Raw genomic sequence first — 22,223 nt, 5'->3', positions numbered from 1 at the left:
GCTCCAGCACGATCCACCTGTATGGCAGTTAGAGTTGGTGTCGGCCTCTCCCACACCTGAAAGCACACTGCTTTCTCCTGCTGAGCTGGCGCTGGCTGTGCCCTCCCCACCCCGCCCGGTGGTTTCTTGGTCTTTACCATTTCCTTCTGGGATCAGAACACTGCCTTTTTGCAGCAGGTTATTGCATTAACAGCTTTCGTCAGCATTCAGCCATCCTTTCCCACCGGCCCTTCTCTTTGAACACAATCCTGCACCCCCGCTTTTAAGGTACCCACCAAACCGTCTCACTCCAAACAAGAGCAGTGGAAACTACCTCAAAGTAGGGGGACCATGAGACCCTCCTGCCGGGCGCTATCCCTTCTCCCCAAGCCCCGTCCTTGCGCCTCCCCATCTTCCCAAGCCCCCAGCCTCCACTTGCTCCTCTCCGCCCCCTTCCACTCCCCATCACTCCCCCTGATGGTTGGTAACAAGTGATGGGTCCATAGCCTCCTGACCCCCGTGACTCCAAATGCACTTTAGCAAAAGGCACAGGAGTTTTCTATTGTCCCAGTGCCAGGAGATCTATCTTTCCTCCCTGCAGCTTGTCACAGTCCCTGACCATCTTTTCTCTGACCAGAGAATTCTGGGCCGCACTGTCTCCACCCTCGGCATTCTTTACCATTCACCTTTCATAAACTCCTCACAAAATTAATCAGGCATCCCTCAAGCACCTCTGTGTTAATGACAGCTGTACTAACCTGGGCTGGACAGGACATAGTGTGACACAGAGACCTGGTTGTGGTTCAAACGCGGTGTCAGCAACTCTTGGCACACCTGATATGCTCGCTACACCTAACGCACGGTTGTCACGCTATAGAGCCAAAAGGTGGCATGTACGATATCAATGGAAAAACAAACAGCTCACTGGTCATTAATATCCTTGGGTGATGTATGCCTGGGTCTGTAGAAACAGTTATAAATATAGCCCAGAATTATGTTCTTAAAATGTGTTTGGCAAGCAATGCATAAGCCCAGTCTGCCCTGGACAAAGAAATGGGTATTTGTTTGTCTAACCAACCTCATCCTCAGGCAGAGTCAATGAAGGCACCTTTACATAAAAGGTAAACAAAGCCATCAACCTAGCGAGTGGGGGAGATAACATCTTAGCTGTAAAGACAGAGGGTCCGGACCTCAAATGAATCAACTGATTGTTTACAATATTACTGTATTACCAAAAGGTATCAACAAAGGTCTTTATGAAAGCTAATGACACACTGGTGATTAATATCATTGTGAGATGTTGGTATTAACACTCTATGGGGAATTATGGATGCTCACGGATATCATGCTTTAAAATCTGAGACCTGATAAAGGGAGAAACATGTTTTCTCCCAGACAGCGGGGAAGGCAGCTGGCTACTGTCACCAAGAAAATTAAGCAATATATGACCAAAAGCAATGAAAGCCCAATTTACATATGAGTCAGCAGGGGGATGGGAAAACCACAGAAAGAGAAGAACAGCACGAGGTCATCCTGAGCATGGGGAGAAAACAATGAGTTTAGGAAGATCTAAGGAGACAGAAGAAGCCAACATTGCATCCATCACTGGACAGACACAAGGGGCCAGAGCTCTTGCAAGCTGAGAAAGATGGGCCCTTCAACCAAGGGGGTTGACATCCCTGGGAATTGAACATAGGTGAGAAACCTGCTTAGGCAAAGATCTTTCACCTAGGAAGACAAGGGACACCAGCCCCTTGTACTTCTGTGGAAGGTCCTGACAGAGAGAGAGAGAGAGAGAGAGAGTCAGCCATGGCTGGACAGAAAAAGATTGGTAAGAATACACCATGAACCAAGGCTGTAGCTCGTTAAGTCTTAGCCACTCGAAAGTGTATTTTACTTTTATTTGCTTGTAGCCACTTTGTCTTTATCCCTTGTATCTTAACTCATGGAAACCCTCTGTCTCTTTGTTAATTAACTTGCTTTACTTGTAATTTGAACAAATCCTGAGCTGTGTTCGAATTGAAGTGATTGCTAACGCCAGTTAAAGAACTAAGCTGAGCTTTTGTCTCATTAAAGGAGCACTGGACCTTCTTACTCCTCGGAGTGTTCCAGGAGAGGGCTGGACATTTCAGGGCAGATGGTTTGGGGGAAATTCAGGACTGGGAGGTGTTGGGGTCACCCTGCAAGTAGTAACCAAGACTGGTGGAGACCAGGGTGGGGCTGTTGTGTTGTAGACAGGCTGCCGGGGCCAGAGCGCTGAACAAGGTGGCACAGCAGAGACACTCAGGGAACTGCATGCTGGCAGCAGAGCAGTTAAGCAGAGCAGGGTTACAGGGCAGGCAGTGACAACTTCTCGCTGGCCTGGGTTGAACCCACAAATATGACAAAGGGCTTAGTTTCTTTTCACTTAGAGCAAGTGTGTCTTATGTGCTCAGTCACCCCCATAGGTAACGCATTCCCTCATACAGCGGGTCTGCGAGTGAGATGCCCAACGTGAGTGCCTGGGCTCCCAGCCATGCTTCTTTTTCGCAGAATTAAACCGGGCTCCCACCTTTACATTGGGCTTCTGCCCCTCCCTTTGCAGTTTGCACTCGCCAGATGCTCTAGCTTGCACATAATCATCAGTGAGATTGGCTGCTTTTTGGGTAGAATCCAGAGGCTTATCCCAAATGGCTTGCCTGATCTCTTCAGAACAAGATGCTCAGGGACTGTTCCTGGGTGAAGAGATCAAACAGTTGGTCCTAATTCTCTGCCCCTGTCCCCTTGGCCCGTTTTCTCATCAAATCACACAATTTATACATACATTCCTTATAACTCATCTTGTCATTCATTCTGAGGCCTCAGCATTTCATCTAAACGCTTCAGGAGTAATTCACATCCTTTGCAATGCACTCTTTTTAAATTTATCATATTTCAAAGCCTGGTCAATTGGCATTTCATTAAATACATCCAATGCTTCACCCGAGAGCTTAGTAATCAACTTTGTGTTGTTCTTCTGCTCTGGAACTTTATGAACCTCACAGAGCCTTTTGAAAGTGGCAAGGAATTCCTTAATAGGGTCTACTCCTTTGTATGCAGGGCACAGCTTATCCCAGCTGGGTGTCCCTTGGGGAGAGAGAGTACCTGTGGGTTGGGGGATCTGTCCACGCCTTTCCTTCTCTTTCAGCTCCATGGCTTATTGGTGGGCAGCCGCTTCCAGTACCAGGGCCCACCAATGTGCTTCTTTGGCTCTTCGCTCCACTTCCCATTTTGGGTATTCACACTTGCTTTCTCATTGTTCAGATTCCCATTCTGGTGTCCTCATGCTGCTTCTCAGCATCTCTTATCAGAGCTTCTTCCTCCTTTTCCAGACTAGCCAGCTCTATCTTTGCGGTTGTTTCACTGTCACGCATTTGAAACTTCCTTTGTTCTATTTCCACACCCGAAATAAACAGAAAATAATCAAACTGTAACTGTTCTTTGACTTGTACTTGGGCATCACTATTTTACAAAAAAATGGCCAAACAGACCAATGGTCCATCTAGACCAGTATCCTGTCTGCCAACAGTGGCCAATGCCAGGTGCCCCGGAGGGAATGAACAGAACAGGGCAATTATCCAGTGAGCCATCCGCTGTCATCCAGTCCCAGCTTTTGGCAATCAGAGGCTAGGGACACTCAGCGCATTGGGTTGCCCTTCTGCCCATCCTGGCTTATAGCCATTGATGGACCTATCCTCCATGAACTTCTCTAGTTCTTTTCTGAACCCCATTATAGTTTTGGCTTTCACAACATCCCCTGGCAATGAGTTCCACAGGTTGATTGTGCATTGTGTGAAGAAATACTTCCTTTTGTTTGTTTTAAACCTGCAGCCTAGGTAATTTCAGAGGGGGAAATTGCTGAAATTCATTGGTATGTTATATGAAAGCATAAATAACACATTCTTATTTACTTTTTCCACACCAGTCATAATTTTATAGACCTTTATCATCTCCCCTGTTAGTCGTCTCTTTTCCAAGCTTCACAGTCCCAGTCTTTTCCATCTCTCCTCATACGGAAGCTGTTCTAGACCCCTCATCATTTTTGTTGTCCTTCTCTGTACATTTCCCAATTCTAACATATTCTTTTTCGGATGGAGTGACCAGACCTGCACACAGTATTCAAGGTGTGGGCACACCATGGATTTTACCAGTGCTTGAAGTGCAAACCCCAGTCAGATAGCAAGCTGTGTGTGTAAATCTTGTTTGACTACACCAATGTGACACTTGGGGGTTCAATCCAGATCAGTAAGGGGTTTTGTCACCCCCTGCCCTGTAACTCTGGGTGCCTCTGTGTTGTGCAGCTTTGAATCAGTGCCCTGACACCAGCAATGGGTATAACCAGGGCCTCCTGCACATCCTCTCCAAGGGGACATCCTCTTCCCCACAGCCCCACAGCATTCTCCACTATGGGGTTCAGGGGGCCCTGGAGCAAGGAGGGGGCAGGATCTCTCTCAGGCCCCATCTCCCCAGACTGTGTTTAATGAGCTGCAGGAGTGGATTTACCATGAAACAACCCATGCGGTGGCACAGGGCCCCCAACAATAGGGGGGCTCCCAAAATGCAGGACAAATCTTATCTGACAACCTGCCCTGGCGGTGCAGCAGGGCTCAGGCAGGCAGGCTGCCTGCATGCCATGGCTGGTGGCCCCACGCCGCTCCTGGAAGTGGCTGGATCCTGGCATGTCTCTGCATGCCCCAGGCAGCACATGGAGACCCGCTGCCCCCCTCCCCCAAGGGGTGTGCAGAGACGTGCCAGCAGCAGGGCTAAGGCAGCTCTCTGCCTGCTCTGCCTCCCTCCCTCCATCCCGCGCTGCTTCCGGAAGCAGCTGGCACATCCCTGCGGCCCCTGGGGTTGGGGGGGTGTCTTCATGTGCTGCCCCGCCCTGAGTGCCAACTCCGCAGCTCCCATTGGCTGGGAACTGTGGCCAATGGGAGATGCAGGGGTGGCGCCTGCGGGCAGCGGCATGCGGAGACCCCCCGGCACCTCCCCGCCCGCACCTAGGAGCCGCTGCCAGAGGGGAGTGAGTGCCGGTCACTTTGGAGCCATGCCGCCCGAGGTAAGCACCGCCCACCTACACCCCTCCTGCACCCCAACCCCCTGTCCCGGCCCAGAGCCTGCACTCCACACCCAAACTTCCTCCCAGAGCTCAACTCCTCACCCCTCCTGCACCCAACCCCCCTGCCCCAGCCCAGAGCTTGCACCCCTCAGCAACAGACCTCCCTGGGTGATGGGGCCAACCCTGCAAGAACCTCTCAGCTGGGGTCTAACTGTGCCCTGGGGGTTACGGCAGTAGATTGGGCTTCAGGAGGCCTGGGTTCAAGCCCAGCTCAGCCAAAAACTCCCTGTGGGACCTTGGGTAGGTCCCTGTATCTCTCTAGGCCTCAGTTCTCCAGCTGCACAGAGGGAGCCAGGGCTGCTGTGGGTATGGCAAGTAGCTCACTAGATCAGTGGTTCTCAACCTATTTACCATCGTGGGCCACATATACAGCTCTCTAGGTGTTATGTGGACCACTTCCACACAACATATATACTATCTGTATGGCCTGGAGGATGTCGCATGGGCTGTGGCTGTGTGTGAGTTGAGAACCTCTGCACTAGATACTACTATCAGCCTGGCCCTTCCAGTAGGGTAGGGCTCAGCATATTGCAGTTGGGGTCTAGCGAGCCTCCCTCACCTTGCCGTCTGCTCTGCTCTCATCATGCCCATGGTTTCCTGGCTGGAGGCCCCAGAGGGTTCTGGATCTGTGCCCATGGGGTCCCTTACTCTGCAGATGCCCGATAAGGAGCTGCTGCCTCACTATCTCGGGTGGCAGCTACCCTCTCTCCTGAGCTTAGCATATTCCCCTCCAAGCCACAGTAATAAGGGGAAACCAGTAACAGATAAAGCCAGGGTGTTGTGAGGCTCCTTCCTCCTGCACATCTGATAAATCCTGCTAGCACTTGTTCTAGGTGGCTGCTAAGCTGTTCACAGCCCCGGTGATCTGACCTTAACAGATCTTGGCTTTTTCTGTTGAGTTGAATTTTTGACTGGGGTAGGAGATGCCAGATGGTCTGGCTAGGGACAGGGGCTGTGACCAGAGTCCCAGAGGAGCCAACTGAATTAGGGTGAACTGCAAAGAATGGGGCAGACAATCCCCAAAGCTGGTGGATATTCCAATACTTAGATTTACCAAACCAGCACAAAACAGCTTCTATAATACCTCACTGGTTACCCAGAAGCCAACAACACAGTTCCCTTAAAGTAACCCAGCCTCAGGCCTCCACCTAGAGACCCAAGTCAGATATGATGAGGATTTCTGAAAATCTTATTCATCATATAAAAATGTTCTACCAATCCCAAAGGATCAGACACATTACTTCCCAGGTTAATGTATATTCCAGCTCTTACCCAAATACATGCTACAGCCAATTCTTATTAACTAAACTAAAATTTATTAAAAAAGAAAAGAGAGTATGGTTAAAAGATCAGTATACATACAGTCATGAGTACAGTTCTTGAGATTCCAATTCATAGCAGAGATGGTGAGCTTTGTAGTTGCAAAGAGTTCTTTCAGAATTAGTCCATAGGTTATAGTCCAATGTTTATATTCAAGGTGGTCCAGTCAGGACTGGGATCTCAGTCCTTGGGATTGATACAACTTTTTTATATGATGAATAAGATTTTCAGTAATCCTCATCATATTTGACTTAGTTCTGTCTCATTATCTTTCCTTTTTTAATAGTTCCTACCATTCTGTTAGCTTTTTCTATTGCTGCTAAGTGCCTTAATGGCAGGAGTATTTAAATACACCCAGAACTGAGAGTCATTGTGTTACCCCTCTTCCTCAGCAACAGTGAGCTTTTCTGGCAATGAGACCATGTGTCATCTCCCAGCCTGTCTGCTCTACCAGCAAACTTGTTGAGAGGCTGCCAGTCCAAACCTTGCCTTGCTGGTAACAATCAGTGCAACAGCTATAAAACTATAGAACTATAAAATCATGGATAGGTTAGCTGGGGACTATAAAATCATGGAGCAGGTCCTCAAAGAAACCATTTTGAAGCACTTGGAGGAGAGGAAGGTGATCAGGAACAGTCAACATGGATTCACCAAGGGCAAGTCATGCCTGACCAACCTGATTGCCTTCTATGATGAGATAACTGGCTTTGTGGATATGGGGAAAGCTCTGGATGTGATATATCTTGACTTTAGCAAAGCATCTGATATGGTCTCCCACAGTATTCTTGCCAGCAAGTTTAAAAAGCATGGATTGGATGAATGGATTATAAGGTGGATAGAAAGCTGGCTAGATTGTTGGGCTCAACGGGTAGTGATCAATGGCTCCATGTCTAGTTGGCAGCCTGTATCAAGCGGAGTGCCCCAGGGGTCAGTCCTCGGGCCGGTTTTGTTCAACATCTTTATTAATGATCTGGATGATGGGATGGATTGCACTCTCAGCAAGTTTGCAGATGACACTAAACTGGGGGGAGAGGTAGTTACGGTGAAAGGTATGAATACAGTCCAGAGTGACCTAGACAAATCAGAGGATTGTGCCAAAAGAAATCTGATGAGATTCAACAAGGACAAGTGCAGACTTCTGCACTTAGGACGGAAGAATCCCATGCACCAGTACAGGCTGGGGACCAACGGGCTAAGCAGCAGTTCTGCAGAAAAGGACCTGGGGATTACAGTGGACGAGAAGCTGGATATGAGCCAGCAGTGTGTCCTTGTTGCCAAGAAGGCTAATGGCATATTGGGCTGCATTAGTATGAGCATTGCCAGCAGATCGAGGGAAGTGATTATTCCCCTCTATTCTGCACTGATGAGGCCACATCTGGAGTATTGCATCCAGTTCTGTGCCCCCCACTACAGAAATGATGTGGACAAATTGGAGAGAGTCCAGCGGAGGGCAACGAAAATGATCAGGAGGCTGGGGCACATGACTTATGAGGAGAGGCTGCGGGAACTGGGCTTGTTTAGTCTGCAGAAGAGAAGAGTGAGGGGGGATTTGATAGCTGCCTTCAACTACCTGAAAGGGGGTTCCAAAGAGGATGGAGCTCAGCTGTTCTCAGTGGTAGCAGATGACAGAACAAGGAGCAACGGTCTCAAGTTGCAGTGGGGGACGTCTAGGTTGGATATTAGGAAACACTGTTTCACTAGGAGGGTGGTGAAGCACTGAAATGGGTTCCCTAGGGAGGTGGTGGAATCTCCATCCTTAGAGGTTTTTAAGGCCCAGCCTGACAAAGCCCTGGCTGGGATGATTTAGTTGGGTTTGGTCCTGCTTTGAGCAGGGGATTGGACTAGATGACTTCCTGAGGTCTCTTCCAACCCTAATCTTCTATGATTTTGTGACTCACATCTACATTGGTACAATAGCCCTGAGATGGTTTATGGGAAAACAAAGATTAAGTTAAAGAACAGAGGGTTAAGTCAGGGGTTCCCACTCTGTGGGGATGCGACACAGTCCCGGGAGGTCTGCCGGCAAGGGTGGAGATGGGGGATGGGGCATGTAGGGGCATTGCCCCCCCTCCAAATACCCTGGCCCTTCAGCACAGCTCCAGGGCACACAGCTCCGTCCACCTGCCCTGCCTGACAGAGGCTGCCTGAAGACCATGTGGGGGGGAGTTTGAGGGGGACTGCCTGGAAGAAAGGGATTTTTTGGGGTGGGAAGCTGGGGTCGGAGGAGGAGCAGCAGAGGTGCAGCTGGAAGGTTTCCTCCTCCCTTCCTCAGCATCTGGCTTGCAGGTAGCAGGGATGGTGAGTGGCTATTTTGCAGTGGGGAGAATCGGGGATCCCCCTACTCATGCACCAAGCTGTCCCCTCCATCTTGGTTGCCAGCGTCAGGGTGTGGCTGTGATGTTTTGCAGTGGGGGGGGGTCAGGTATCCCCTTCCCCAGGGCACTGACCTGTCTTCTTTCCCCCTCCCATCTCTGCTGTCCGTGCTAGGAGCCACCCACCCCCTCCATTGCAGGGTTCCCTCCCCAGCCATCCATCTCTTGCCAGGGTGGGGCATCCTTAGCCTGTTCTCCTTCCTGGTGCAACAACATGTCTTAGTGAAGCTGGATTTTCAGCACCAGCAGCTATCAAAAAGGTGACCAAGCAATGCTGAAAATTGAAGAGGCGATCAGGTTGAGCCTCACTAACACACGTCCCTGGCTGAAAAAACCTGTGCGAGGAGAGAGTGGCACGTCCACCCTATTAAGAAGACTCCTGGTCCGTGAGTTATTTTTTACTTTTATTGACAATATTTGATTCTTTTCTAATTAGCAGAGAGAAGGGCTGGGTCTTTACTTACACACTAAAAAAAATTGAGCACACCTTCTAGTGTGCAGAGTTGGACAACGCTTTTTTTTAAAAATCAACAAATAATTACACAATGTGTTTTGTTAACATTGTTTGGTTGCTTATTGTTCAGTTTGGTACAAACTTGTGTTTCTCCTGTTTGAACACCACATTCTGCACTCAACTGTTTTTTTTAAAGTGTAGTTGACTAAAACTGGTTTCAAAGATCTTGACGCATTTCTCAGAGGCATATTACTAGGGACTTCTCTCATTACAAGTGCTTGCGTTCAAATGAAGAGGAAACAGGTACATGGTTTGGTTACAGCAGGGATCAGCATCCTTTGGCACACGTCCCCTCAGGGAAATCCGCTGGCGGGCCGGGACGGTTTGTTTACCTGCAGCGTCCACAGGTTTGGCCCATCACAGCTCCCACTGGCCGCAGTTCGCTGTTCCAGGCCAATGGGGGCTACGGGAAGCGGCATGGTCCGAGGGATGTGTTGTCGCTGCTTCCCGTAGCCCCCATTGGCCTGGAACGGTGAACCGAGGCCAGTGGGAGCTGCGATTGGCCGAACCTGCAGACGCAGCAGGTAAACAAATCGTCCCAGCCCGCCAGCGGATTTCCCTGATGGGCCGCGTGCCAAAGGTTGCCGATCCCTGAATTACAGTGTGAAAGTAATAATTAACACTCATAATTTCACTTGAGAAGTGCTAACAAGTGAGCTGCAGGGAGAGAGGGCCCGTGCCTGCCAATGTGTATGTGGGGGGGGGGGGGGGGGGGCAGCATGAGAGCAGCCAGCTTCAGCAGTGTCACTGAGCATGCTCAGTCTGTATGAGCCTGCTCAGTACAAGCCAAGCAGCAAACCAAGGAGGGGAAACATGACCCCACATGCCCCCCACACACGTCATCCTGCCTATTGCAGTTGTACTGGTGGGCATCTGGGGAAAAAGTTTGGGAGCCCTGCTTTAAGTGATACTACACAAGAGGAAAAGACAGGGCATGGGTACAAAAAAACCAAACCAAACCCGCTTCCTAGCGTCCAAACCTTTGTTTTAGCCAGTCACAATCTTTGTCTAAGAAGTTTTCTTACTTACACCAGGTTGCCAGCATCTCTAGCCCCACAAGCTAGCAGCTCCAACTTTCACAGGCTCTAAAGGCGCTTTACCCTACGTCTCCAAAGTGATGGATAACTAGGAGGTCTCTCCCCTTCTTTTTCTAGTCCAGTAAACATTTTACAAGTATTCTTTGGAGGATTTTCTCCCCTACTGTGTGTGTCTTCCTTTGGATTTCCTATCCCCCTGCTGACTCATATGTAATTGGGGCTTCCATTGTTTAGGGTCCAGAGTGCCCCGTGTCTATTAAGGACAGGGAGACAGCTGCCTTTCCTGCCTGCCTGGGGGGAAATCTGTTTCTCCCTTTGTTTGGTCACAGACTTTAAAGCTTAATGTCCGTGAGTATCCATGATTCAGCATGCAGGGATATTACAGACTGTGACCCAAGGTGCCCAGGGTAGCCCACACTGAAAATGCCAGGGTCAGGGCAGACAGCCAAAACTGATGGTTAACAGTGATGTTAGATTCACCAACCAGTCACAAACTGCTCCTGATCCCCCACACTGGTTATCAAGAAGCTGAAAAAAAGAAATCACACAGCCCCCTTTATTGCATTCCAGTTCTCTGGCTCCCAACCAGCACATAGATCTGGTAAAGCGAGAAGTTACTTAAAACTTTATTCATTATACAAAATGTTCTTCTGATCCCGAAAGGGCAAGCCGCATTACCAGATCAATACTAGTTTGGATCTTACCCAAAATACCATGCTGCCAGCCAATCCTTTAGTATCTAAAACCAAAGGTTTTATTATAAAAGAAAAGAATGAGAAGAGAGTTGTTAAATGGTCAAAGAAATCAGATACATACATATGACTTCAGAGTCCATGTATCAGGTTCTTAGCAGCATTGGTGAGTTTGCTGACTTGTAAAGTCCCTCTGGAACACATCCAAAGCTTGGATGGGTCTATCAGTCTTTTGTCCAAAACTTCAGTTTGTAGAGAAGTTGCTCCAGAGGTGAGACGCAGGATTGAAAACAAAATGGATGTGATGCAGCTGCCTTTTTATATCCTTTGTTATGTGGCTTGTACATCCTTTGTCCCAAAAACAAGCTCACAGCATATGGGCATGAAAAAGTATTTGCAGTTCCCTGTCCACAGGCATGTCCCTACATGTCCTGCTGACTCATAGGCTTGATGGGCCATCAAGCAGGCTGGATAGTCCTGATGCTAATCTGTCTGGGAGTGTCACCCAGATATACACGACAAGTTTGAGATATCAATATACCTCACATATTTGCACGCACGATACAAAGATGATACATACAGATAAACAAGCTTATCATATTTAACAAATTGTACCTTTTCCTCTGATCACTTACATCGCCTATCTGGTATAAGATTCATTGCAGTTTTGTGATACTGGTATTGATAATATTATAAATGGTTACCCACATTCCATAGAGTGTCACACAGACATCTCACAGTTATATTAAACACCAGGGTGTCCCCGGCTTTCCTAAAAGACCTTACTCACACACTTTTATAAGTACAGTGATATTGTAGGCAACCAGTTGATTCAATTGCTTATTCTTTGAGGTTTAGATCCCCGCTGGGGTGTCTTGACCCTGATTGTCACTTACCCTTTTATGTCATGATAGCTGGAGACAATAGAAGCCACCACCCAAGGCAATCAGCCACCAGAAAGAGCCTGAACTGAGTTAAGCCCTGTGGTTGAAAGGGTTTCCCTGGCTGGGATTGACAGCAAATGCAGGGGCTAGGGCAGGAGTAGGCAAACTACGGCCTGCGGGCTGGATCCGGCCGCTCAGGCCTTTGGATCTGGTCCGCGGGATTGCCACTCCTGTGGCGCCGCAGGCCCCGCGCTGCTCCCGGAAGCGGCCGGCACCACGTCCGTGAGGCCCCTGAGGGAAGAGGGGCAGAAGACTCCAAACGCTGCCCTGGCCTGTCGGTACCTCCCCCTGCAGCTCCCATTGGCCGGGAATGGGGAACCGCGGCCATTGGGAGCTTTGGGGGAGGTACCCACAGGCGAGGGCAGCACGCAGAGCCTGCTGTCCTCCTTCCCCCAGGGGCTACAGGGACGTGGCGCTGTCCGCTTCCCAGAGTGGCACGGGCCCGGGGACAGGGCTGGCAGGCAGGGAGCCTGCCCTGGCCCCGGTGCACGCCACTGCCACCCTGGAGCCGCTCCAGGTAAGTGGCACCGGGCCAGAGCCTGAACCCCTCCTGCACCCCGCACCCCAACCCCCTGTCCTCAGCCCCCTGCCTGCACCCCAACCCCCTGCCGCACCCCACACCACTCCTGTACCCCAACCCCCTGCCCTGAGCCCCCGCCGCACCCCTCATCCCTCCTGCACCCCAAGCCCCTGCCCTGAGCCCCCTCCCACACTCTGCACCCCTCCCTGCACCACTGCCCTGAGCCCCCTCCCACACTGTGCAGCCCCTCCTGTACCCCAACACCGGTTCCTGAGCCCCCTCATACACTCCACACCCCTCCTCTGCCCCAACCCCTTGCCCTGAGCCCCTTCCTATACACTGCACTCCCTCCCGCACCCCAACCTCCTGCCCCAGCCCTACATTCATGGCCCTGCAAGGAGTTGTGAGCATAGCCATGAGGGGCTGAGCTCCTTGGGGCACAGGACCGGCTGGAGAGGCAGGCTTCAGGATTTCTGAGCAAGGAAACGGTTAGCGGCTGATTGTTCCTGTTGGTGCCGGGGCGCAGGACTGTGTGGAAGTATTCAGCAGATAAACAGGACTGCACCAAGGAAATGCAGTTGGAAATAACCCTGCAAGGCCCCAAATACTGGGGGGTGGAGTAAACTCTAGGACAAACCTGGTCTCATTGCACTGCTGTCCCCCCGCCTGCAGCTGCGGTTTCTAACAGGCACTAATCGAGGGTCCTGTGGGCTGAGCTGCCCTTTGATTGCTCAATTCACAAACCCACCTGCTCCCCACTGGGATCTGATTCTCAGAAATGCTCCCTCTTCCTTTAACCCAAACCCACATTTTCCTCCCCCAAAAACCCCAACTCGGCCGGCCTCTCTCCATCACTGGTTGCTGAGCAACACGTTTTTTCTCCTCCTTTTCTCCCTCTGCTCTCGGCCAACAGTTCAGAATACTGTGCTCCCCGGGCCAGCGCCAGCTCCTTTGTTTAACCCCACACTGATCACCTGGAATCGACCCCTGGCAGCTGATCGAAACCTTCTGCCCTGATTTTGCCCTAGGCTTTGTAGCCGGACAGCATTTGCAGCTGCAGTTTCCCACTCTCGCTGGTCCGCAGTTTTGTCTAACCACATGCCTGCTGCGTGACACAGACAGAGCTGGGCAGCAAATCTTAACTCACCTCCCTCAGGACCCCCAAACAGGGCGGGAGAGGAAACTGAGGTGCAGGGCAGGGAAGTGACTTGATCATATTTACCCAGTAGGCCTTGGGCAGAGCAGGTCTCCTGGCTCCCAGTCCAGTGCTCTATCCACTAGGCCACACTGCCTCTTAACTCATGTTATTCCCCAACTCTCCCAGCCAAGGCACTTGGTCCCAACAGCCTGTCCCTGCTGACACACACTCCTAACCCCATGAATTCCCCACCCCGGGCTGGCAGGTGCCCTGTCCTGGTCCACAGGGGCCATCCTTGGGCTTTCACTTGACGGAGTCTGCAGCCATCGATGAAGCTAGCTGGGCAGGTGAGGACAGGCTCTAAGTCCGGACGTCAGCTCTTCCCAATCCAACTGGTCCCAAGGGGTCTGAGGCTTGGGGTGGGGCCTGGAGGTGGGCTGCAGCAAGCGCTAGCTGGTCTGCCCCCGGTTGAATGATATCTGCCTCCCCACCCCACTGGCTCGCATCATGTGCCTCCACCCCCCACCCCTCCCCTGCTGCTTCCTCCCTTGCCACCAGTATAAATCAGCTTCCTGCTCCTACTGGCTCTCATCCGTCTCCAGAGACGGGGCAGCGATTGGACACCAGGTGGGGGCTCGCTCCATCCTAACCCCTGCCTGAATCTCACTGCAGACACTTCGGGTAGGTCCTACTTTATCCCCCCTTCCTGTGGGTGACCTCCCAGCCTTTGGTGGCAGCTTGCAGGGGGGCACTGAGACTAACGCTTCATGAATGGCACTAATTAGCTGGCACCAGACCCTGCCTGGCTGGCTCTGCAGCCTGGTCCTGCTCTGACAGGCTGGCCATGACCAGAGACTGTGTGACTGATGCCCAGGTGGCCCTGCCCATGGTCTCCATCTCTAAGCCGGACGGTGCATCTTGGCATCGGTGGGCACTTGGCTCCATGCCAGCATCAGGGGGGAAAATATCTTCTCCCAGCCTCAGAGTCAGGACTTGGGGAGAGCCCTGGCCCAGGAGACAAGTTCTTCTGGGTCTCAGCCTGTTGGTGCCAGTCTGGGCAGAGGGGCACTGGGAGCAGAGCCCAAGCCCCAGTGCCATGAGCTGCGTGTCATGGCAATGTCCATGCCCACCAGGCTGTGGCTGTGTGCCGTGGCGGTCAGAGGGAGCCATCCCTTCCCTCCCTGGCTCTAGGCAGAGTCTCTCTTTCTCCCTGCCACTCCATCCCTACCCCCTCCAGTCCTGTCCGTTTCCCCAGGGGCAGTTATGGGGCCTGATTCCCAACGGGGTGACTCTGGAACAGGGCAGGCAGGCAGCACAGGGGGACAATGACCGGTGTGGGTGCAGGGATGGATAGCAGCCACCCTCCTGGGCAGACCCTCTGCTGAGCTGGCCCCCTTTCCCAGAGGAGGGGAGCAGTAGGGTCTGGGTTCCTGACTGCCCCCCTGCAGGGGTATCGGGGAGGTGCTAAGGGGTCATTAACCCCAGTAGCTTCCATGGGGCGGCTCTGATGGGGCGTAGGGTGAGGCCTCCGGGGCATGTTCTGTGAGCTGGGGGTGGGGGGGCAGATGGCAAGAAGCGGTCCCCATGCCTGGCACAGATGGGCCCTCCACCCAGATGCAGTGAGGAATGAGCAGGCACTGGGTAGCCGGGGCTGGTGCCCTCAGCAGCAGCTGCAATGTCAATCAGACCTGCCCCACCCCCTCTCTGGGAGAAGCAGGATGGGCTGAGAGTGGGTGCGGGGAGAGCGGACCCAGCCGCAGACCGAGGGAAAGGGACAGTGAGATGTGGGAGGGGAATCCCCATCCCAACCTCTCCTGCTCTGGCTCAGGAAGGTGGCCCCGCCCCGAGATGGGGAACCCCTGCAAGCCACCCTTTGGCACCCTCCCCACCCAGAAGCTTGTGCCTCCTGCTGCTGCAGACCTCCCACTGCGGGCACAGGAGACCTCACTCAGCACGGGGGCAGGGCAGCCCCTGCTGTCCAGAGGGGGAAACTGATGCACAGTGCTCATCCCGCACATAAGCAGCAGAGCTGGGGATAGGACCCAGGAGTCCTGACCACACCCTCCCCCCACTCCTAACACCACTGTTTGCTCACTGGTAGTGGCGAGGTCTCTCTGTTCTCCATACCCTGGGCACCTCCTCACTGGGCCAATCCTTGATTGGTAGGTCTATGCTGCCCCCCAGTGGAAGGGAGGGAGGGGTCAGAACCATTCTGTACTGTCCAGCTTTGAGGTAATTAGAGCAGCCCTGAGGCTCCACAGCCTGGCACACCTAGGGCAGGTCTCAGATCAGGGCCCCGCTGTGCCAGGGGCTGCACCGGGTGAGAGACACTCCCTGTCCCAAAGAGCTCATGGCTTAACTAGACAAAGGACGGCTCATCATTCCCTATGGTTGCCTGTGAGAGAGGCAGGCATTGAAGCCAGATCTCCTGGGTCCCAGTGTCTCAGCCACAAGCCCAGCTTCCCCATCACGCTGTCTGGAATGGCTCATGAGACTGTGAGTGCCAACCTCAGGGCAGGCTGTCAAACACAGGGCAGACACCCCAAACTGGTGGAGTGTCTATCATTAGATTTCACCAGCCAAGTTCCAGATGTAATCTCCTGGATCACTATACCAGTCTTACCTCGGAGTCACAGACAGTCCCTCAGACTCTCCACTCTATCTTGCCACCCAGACAAACTGGGCTTAGTGGTAAATGGTCACCAAAAATCACAGGTTGCTCCCAGTCCCAAGAGACTGGTCACTTACCCCAGATCAATTGGTACCCTAGGTCTTACACCAAAGACAACGCCCTGTAGTAAACTATCTAAAGGTTTATCAACTAGGAAAGAGAAATAAGGGAGTTATTTACAGGTTCAAGCAAAGCAGATGTAAGCAGAGTCTGAATGAGCTCTCCCCTGACATCTAGTGGTGAACTGTGGAAAAAGACTTCAGAAGCAGATCTCATTTGCATGGACACACCCACCCTGCCTGGGCGCTCAGCATGATGGAATTGCTTGTGCAAATGATCATTTGTGGCTAGTGTTGGATCCCCAGTCTCCTTGTTATTGGGGCATGAGTAATAAAGGGTTGTTATCCTTGTTGTGTGAACCGAGGACAGCAGAACTGTACCTGGCATACCCCGATGGAGGCTGGCCACCCCTGGTCTAATACTTAAACCTAGGTATCAGTGATTTCAGCTCTGCAGCCTGTAATAAGACTCTCTAAATCAGTTCTTTTATCATACCCTGGAGAGAAACAAGGACAAATGATTTCTACACCCCTTAACCAGAATCCAGCATGTACAATCTCGCCGCCACCGAGAGCTAGAGAGATCCAGAGGGGTCTCCCCCCACTGCTGGGATACAGGGCCTCCGAGGGGTTCAGATTAGACAGATCAGTCACTGCCTTGGGGAGAAATACCTCGATCAGCTGCCAGGCAGGCAGGCATGAGTCTGTCTAAGCATGGAAGGAGGCACTGAGGAGAAACTGAGTCTCCAAACTAGGCTCTGCACACAGTGAGGCCCAGGGTTCCATATGTCCAGTGGCAGGGAGTTCGACAGGACCCATTCACAGTGCCGTCATCCTATGGGAGCATGGCCGCTTTATGTGGGCACCTCCCTGGGATCCCCGGGGGGACATATCCCGTGGGTGATGCATTTGCAGCTATCTGTGTGGCTGTACAGCCAGGCAGCTATGCTCCAGTTGGAACCTTTTCACATCAGCCCCCAGCCAGAATAAGACAGGCTGCAACGTCCCTAGGATAGGGCAACCTCTGCTGGCCAGGGAGCAATTTGGGGCAACATGGCTATTTGAGTACCACAATGAGAGGGCTGTGGGTTGGCAACGCAGCCCAGTGGATCAGGACTCAAGAGGGCAGGGCTCCATTCCCATCTCTGCCACCAAATCAGTGGGTGATCTTGGGTAAGTCATTTCCCACCTCTCTGTGCCTCAGTTTCCCCTCTCCAACTGTGTCTGTCTGCGTTGTTTAGATTGAGAGTTTTTAAGGGCAGGGACTGGCCTTCTGCACAGTGCCTGGTTCAGTGGGGTACAGATCTCAGCTGGAGTGCTAGCACGATGTTATTGACAAGCATTCCTAATCCCGACTGCCACTCTGTAGGGACCCCAAAGGGACTGGCAAACCGGCTAATCCCACAGGCATCAGAGCAACAAGGGTGGCACTGTTGGACAGAAACCCCTGTGGTGCCAAAGCTATACAGGATCCATGACAGGAGCAGCTGGCTTTAATGAAGCAGCCAGGAATAGGACCCAGGAGTCCTGACCTCCCGCACCCCCAACACTCCCTTCTCAGAACATGTGCCAGCCTCTCCCTGACAGTGAGTTGGGGAAAATTCCTCCTGGAGACAAGGGTGTGATTACTATTCCTAGCACTTGGATAGCCTGTGAGAGACAGGCCCTCCTGCAAAGAGCTGTCAAGGTATATAGACTCAGAGTGATGAAGGGAAACTGAGGCACCAGGGGGAAGTTACTTGCTTAAGGTCACCCAGGCCAGTGGCAGAACTAGGTCTCCACCTGGTGCTCTAGCCACTAGACCATGCTTCCCCTGCAGGAGAGGAAGCTGGCAGTGCCCATGTCCTAGGGGCAATGGCTGGGTGAGAGGCCCTGCCCTGATTCCTTCCATGTCCCTTCCATTGGCAGGCTGGCCCGCCTGGTGCTGCCCACGCTGAGACTGCTTGGAGGGGTGGATGGAGCCGTTTAACACCTCGCACTCCAATGGGACGGAACCCTTTATACCGGCATCATGGCGGGCAGCCTTCCTGATCGGCATGCTGGGCATCGGGCTGCCAGCCAACGCCTTCATCATCTGGCTGACAGGGTGGCGGCTGCAGCGCCGGGGCCTGTCCGTCTTCATCCTAAGCCTTGCCACCTCTGACTTCCTCTTACTCTCCGTCACGGTCATGCAGATCATGGAGACCCTGCTGGACGACAACTGGGTGCTGGGCGCCCCCATGTGCCGCCTGCGCCACTTCCTCTATGACTTGAGCTACCACTGCAGCCTCTTCCTGCTGGCCGCCCTCAGTGTGGACCGCTGCCTGCTGGTGCTGCTGCCCCTCTGGTACCACTGCCACCGCCCCCTGCGTCTCTCCAGCTACATCTGCCTTGGTGCCTGGCTGGTGGCCGCCCTGCTCAGCATCAAGGGCTTTATCTTCGCCGACGTCACCCTGTGGCCGGACGGCGTGCTCGCCTGCAGCAGCATCCGAGGCAAATACGAGTGGCCCCTGCGCCTGCTGGAGGTGCTGCTAGAGGGACTCTTCCCCTTCATCATCATGGTGATCACCCATGCTGCCACCTTGGCCCGCACCTTCCGGCGCCACACTCGGCCCCCCAGCCAGTTCTACCGCATCGTGGCCGCCACCCTGTCGGCCTATGTGCTGCTCAACCTCCCTTTCCAGATCATCCAGCTGCTCTTCCTGGCCTCCTGGGAGCTCGAGGAGTTCAACAATCGCATCTTCCCCTTCATGGTCTACTTCGGCTACCTGATCAACCTCAACAGCAGCATCAACCCTCTCATCTACATCTTCTTCGGCTCCAACGTCTGCATGGGCTGCAGCCGCCACACAACCTCCTCCCTTGCCACGGCCTTCACCAAGGAGCAAGGTGGGGGGGGACACACCAAGGACACACCCAGCAAGTCCTTCTCAGCCTAGCCCTGCCAGCAAGGCTAACCTCCATGGCCCAGCCCCTGCTCTGGCACAGCTCCAGTCACCAGTTGAGTGGTCACTGGCTCCCCTGACAGGGCCTGGCCACAAGGAGGGGGGTCTGTGCACAATTGTAGGTTTACTGTGTAAATGGATACAAGGTGGGGCTTGGTCCAGGGACAACCAGCTCCAGGTAGCCACCAAGGGAAGTCACACCAGTGCTAAGGCCCAGTTTGCCCCCATATTTTCCCAGCCTAGACAAGCTACAGCGGGGACAGATCCTCAGGAGATGCAAACCAGGCCCAGCTCCACGCGCAGGTCAATGACCTGGGAACACCAGGCGCTAGGCAAGGCAATGTAAACACTGACGTGGCTGCAGCTGCCAACCCATAGGTGCCAGGAAACACTGCGGGGAAGGGGACTCTGCCCCTTTGGGACTATTTGTGCCTGGCAATCTTGCCTTTAGGTGTGGCTCACAGATCACTGTGTTTTAATACAGTGGCTGTTCTGCACACTACAGCTAGCTACCCAGCACTGAGGGTACAGGTGCCCCCCTAACTCTGTCCCCTAGGGCCCCTGCAGCCCGACCATTCTGACCTGCAGAAAGCAGGCCCAGTCTGCTCTTCGCACACATGACTATGACACAGAAGCTGCAGTCCAGGTGTATGCGGGGGATGGAATCAGAACCACACACCTGAATGGTCAGAATTAAGGCCATGGGGCTGCCCTGGGGATCCCCACCTTCCCACACCCACCAGGGGGCAGGTACTGCTCCCCCCTACCACTTCATGGGGGCAGGACACCCCATAGAGGGCCACATCCCACGGCTTTAATTCTGACCCCTTGGGCCTGTGGTTCTTTAATTCTGACCTTCTGAGCTGGGGGGGGCCACACACACACAGCTCCTCCTCAGTTGCCTCCAGTGTGTGGGCCTGGCTGCCCAACAGCACCTCCTGCTAGGGAATCAGAGCCACCTTTTGCCCTCATCAGGAGGGAGTGGGGTAGGAGAGGTGCCCTGGAGATGCACTGAGCTCATGTCAGCCTAGGGACTCTCAGGTGAGTGACCGCAGGTAGGGACATGGGGGATCAAGGGGAGAAGGGTTCCCCCTGCTGCGTAATCTCAGCCACACTGACACAGGAGTAGGGGGCTGAGAGCTGCATCACAAGGTGTTGGAGTGGGAAGTGATTTTCTCCTACCCCCAGCCAGGGGCACACCCACATTTCCAGGGAGCTAAGTGCATGGCAAAAGGGGGATCCATCTGGGGCCTTGGGATCCAGACCCCAGTTAGTGTGTATCTGCCCAGTGACCCCAGTAGGAAGAGAGAGGAGCTGCAAATTCATTCCTGGAGTGAAGAATGAGGAAGCAGGACAACAACTCCCCTTTCCCACGCAGGCCACTGGCAGGAGTGATTGAACCCGTGACCTTGGGAGCTAAAAACATAAGCCTCTACTGCTTGAACTAATCCCCCTGCTCTGGGAATCGATGGGTCACTACAAAAAGTAATTTTCCCTCCCTAGGTATTCACCCCTTCTTGTCAACTGTTGAGAATAGGCCACTTCCACCTTAATTGAATTGGCTCGTTAGCACTGACCCCCGCCCCCCCCCCTTGGTAAGGCAACTCCCATCTTTTCATGTGCTATAATATATATTCTGCTTATTGTATTTTTCACTCCCTGCATCTGATGACGTGGGTTTTAGCCCACAAAAGCTTATGCCCCAATCAATTTGTCTCTAAGGTGCCACAAGGACTCCTCCTTGTTTCTGCTGATTCAGACTAACGCAGCTACCGCTCAGGAACCTGCTCCTGCTCTGTTAGCTACAGGTGGAGCAGGCCCAGCAAGCTGTAGCTAAGGCCCAGGCACCCCAGCAAGAGCAGAGCACCAGGCAGAATGGGCCTGAGTCACAATAGCTCCCCGCAGTCCGATTCCACTCCCCTCCTTGGGGCCGCATTCTGCCCCCGCAGGCCACTGGTCGCCTCCTACAGTCGCAGTTGCTGGTTCTTTACGGTCCCCTCTCAGGGCTCCTTTTACCCAGCGGTGCCAGGTTAGGGTGGGGACCTCATCTGTGTGTGCCTTCTGGGCTGCAAGGAGAGTGTGATCACCCATTGCATTTGCTGTGCTGCCATATCCAGCACCAGTGGATTTGGTGGCCATGTGGCTCGGGGTGGCCTGTACAGATGCTGCTTGGCTACCTGCTGCACCCCATATGCTAGCAAGCTTTTGCTCTGCTCTAAGGCCGCTTCGCCAGTCCAGCTAGGGACAGGGTAGTGTTAAAGCTGCTGTCACCCCATGAGAGGAACATCCTGGCCCGGGGAGCGTGTCTGACAGCCCACAGCGGGTCTGCCCCCTGTTGGCCCAGGCTCCGCGAGGGGTGCTGAGACAGACCTGTGGCCGTACGTCCCGCACACTCAGCGCCCTCCCCAGCCCCACGTGTGTGTTTGTGTGATGTCGCTTGTCCTCTGGTTTTATTAAATGTGTTCCTGGAGAGGGCGTTCTGTGCTTCTTTGGGGAGCCCTGCAAAGAGGCATGGAGAGCCGTGTATCTGGATGGGAGCCGGTGTCCCCTGGAGGGGAAAAGCCCCGTGTCCCGTTCCTTGCCCCGCTGAGCCAGCCAGTCTCCCGCCCTGGGGCCAGATCAGGGCCCCCGCCCCCAGAGGGAAAGGCCCCATGTCCCATTCCCTGGTCCCGGAGCCAGCCAGGCCCCGCCACCCGCTGGCCTCTCTCTCCCGCTGGTTTGACCGGGGGAGCCCAGAAGGGGGTGCTCCATCTCCTCAGTCCCCGGGAGGGGGGTCACAGCAGTCAGGCCCAGCCCCGCATGGGTGTCTGAGATGACAGGATCCATCCTCACCCCCCTCTGGCTCCCCTGAACTGGCCCATCCATGTGACCCATCACTCCCCGTCCTGACCCATTCCCCCCCCCCCGCACCGTCCTGGC

At 53.4% G+C, this 22,223-nt stretch overlaps 1 protein-coding gene across 3 annotated transcripts; it reads left to right on the top strand.

The window, feature by feature from the left end:
* The first annotated feature begins 1,612 nt into the window (after positions 1-1,612).
* GPR152 (G protein-coupled receptor 152) lies at positions 1,613-21,768 on the top strand. 3 transcript variants are annotated; one of them, XM_043547883.1, is made up of 2 exons: positions 1,613-1,810; positions 18,289-21,768. In XM_043547883.1, exon 2 carries the CDS (start codon positions 18,336-18,338, stop codon positions 19,296-19,298), a length of 963 nt encoding a protein of 320 aa, XP_043403818.1. In that variant the 5' UTR covers positions 1,613-1,810; positions 18,289-18,335; the 3' UTR covers positions 19,299-21,768. The 3 variants fall into 3 exon arrangements, with proteins under 3 accessions (XP_043403818.1, XP_037755309.1, XP_027674049.2); XM_037899381.2 differs by lacking the exon at positions 1,613-1,810 and adding an exon at positions 12,373-12,509; XM_027818248.3 differs by lacking the exon at positions 1,613-1,810 and adding an exon at positions 14,210-14,331.
* The last annotated feature ends 455 nt before the right edge of the window (positions 21,769-22,223 follow it).

Source organism: Chelonia mydas, chromosome 6, assembly GCF_015237465.2.
Source record: "Chelonia mydas isolate rCheMyd1 chromosome 6, rCheMyd1.pri.v2, whole genome shotgun sequence".
Lineage (NCBI taxonomy): Eukaryota > Metazoa > Chordata > Testudines > Cheloniidae > Chelonia > Chelonia mydas.
This window is presented reverse-complemented; position numbering and strand designations above follow the sequence as displayed.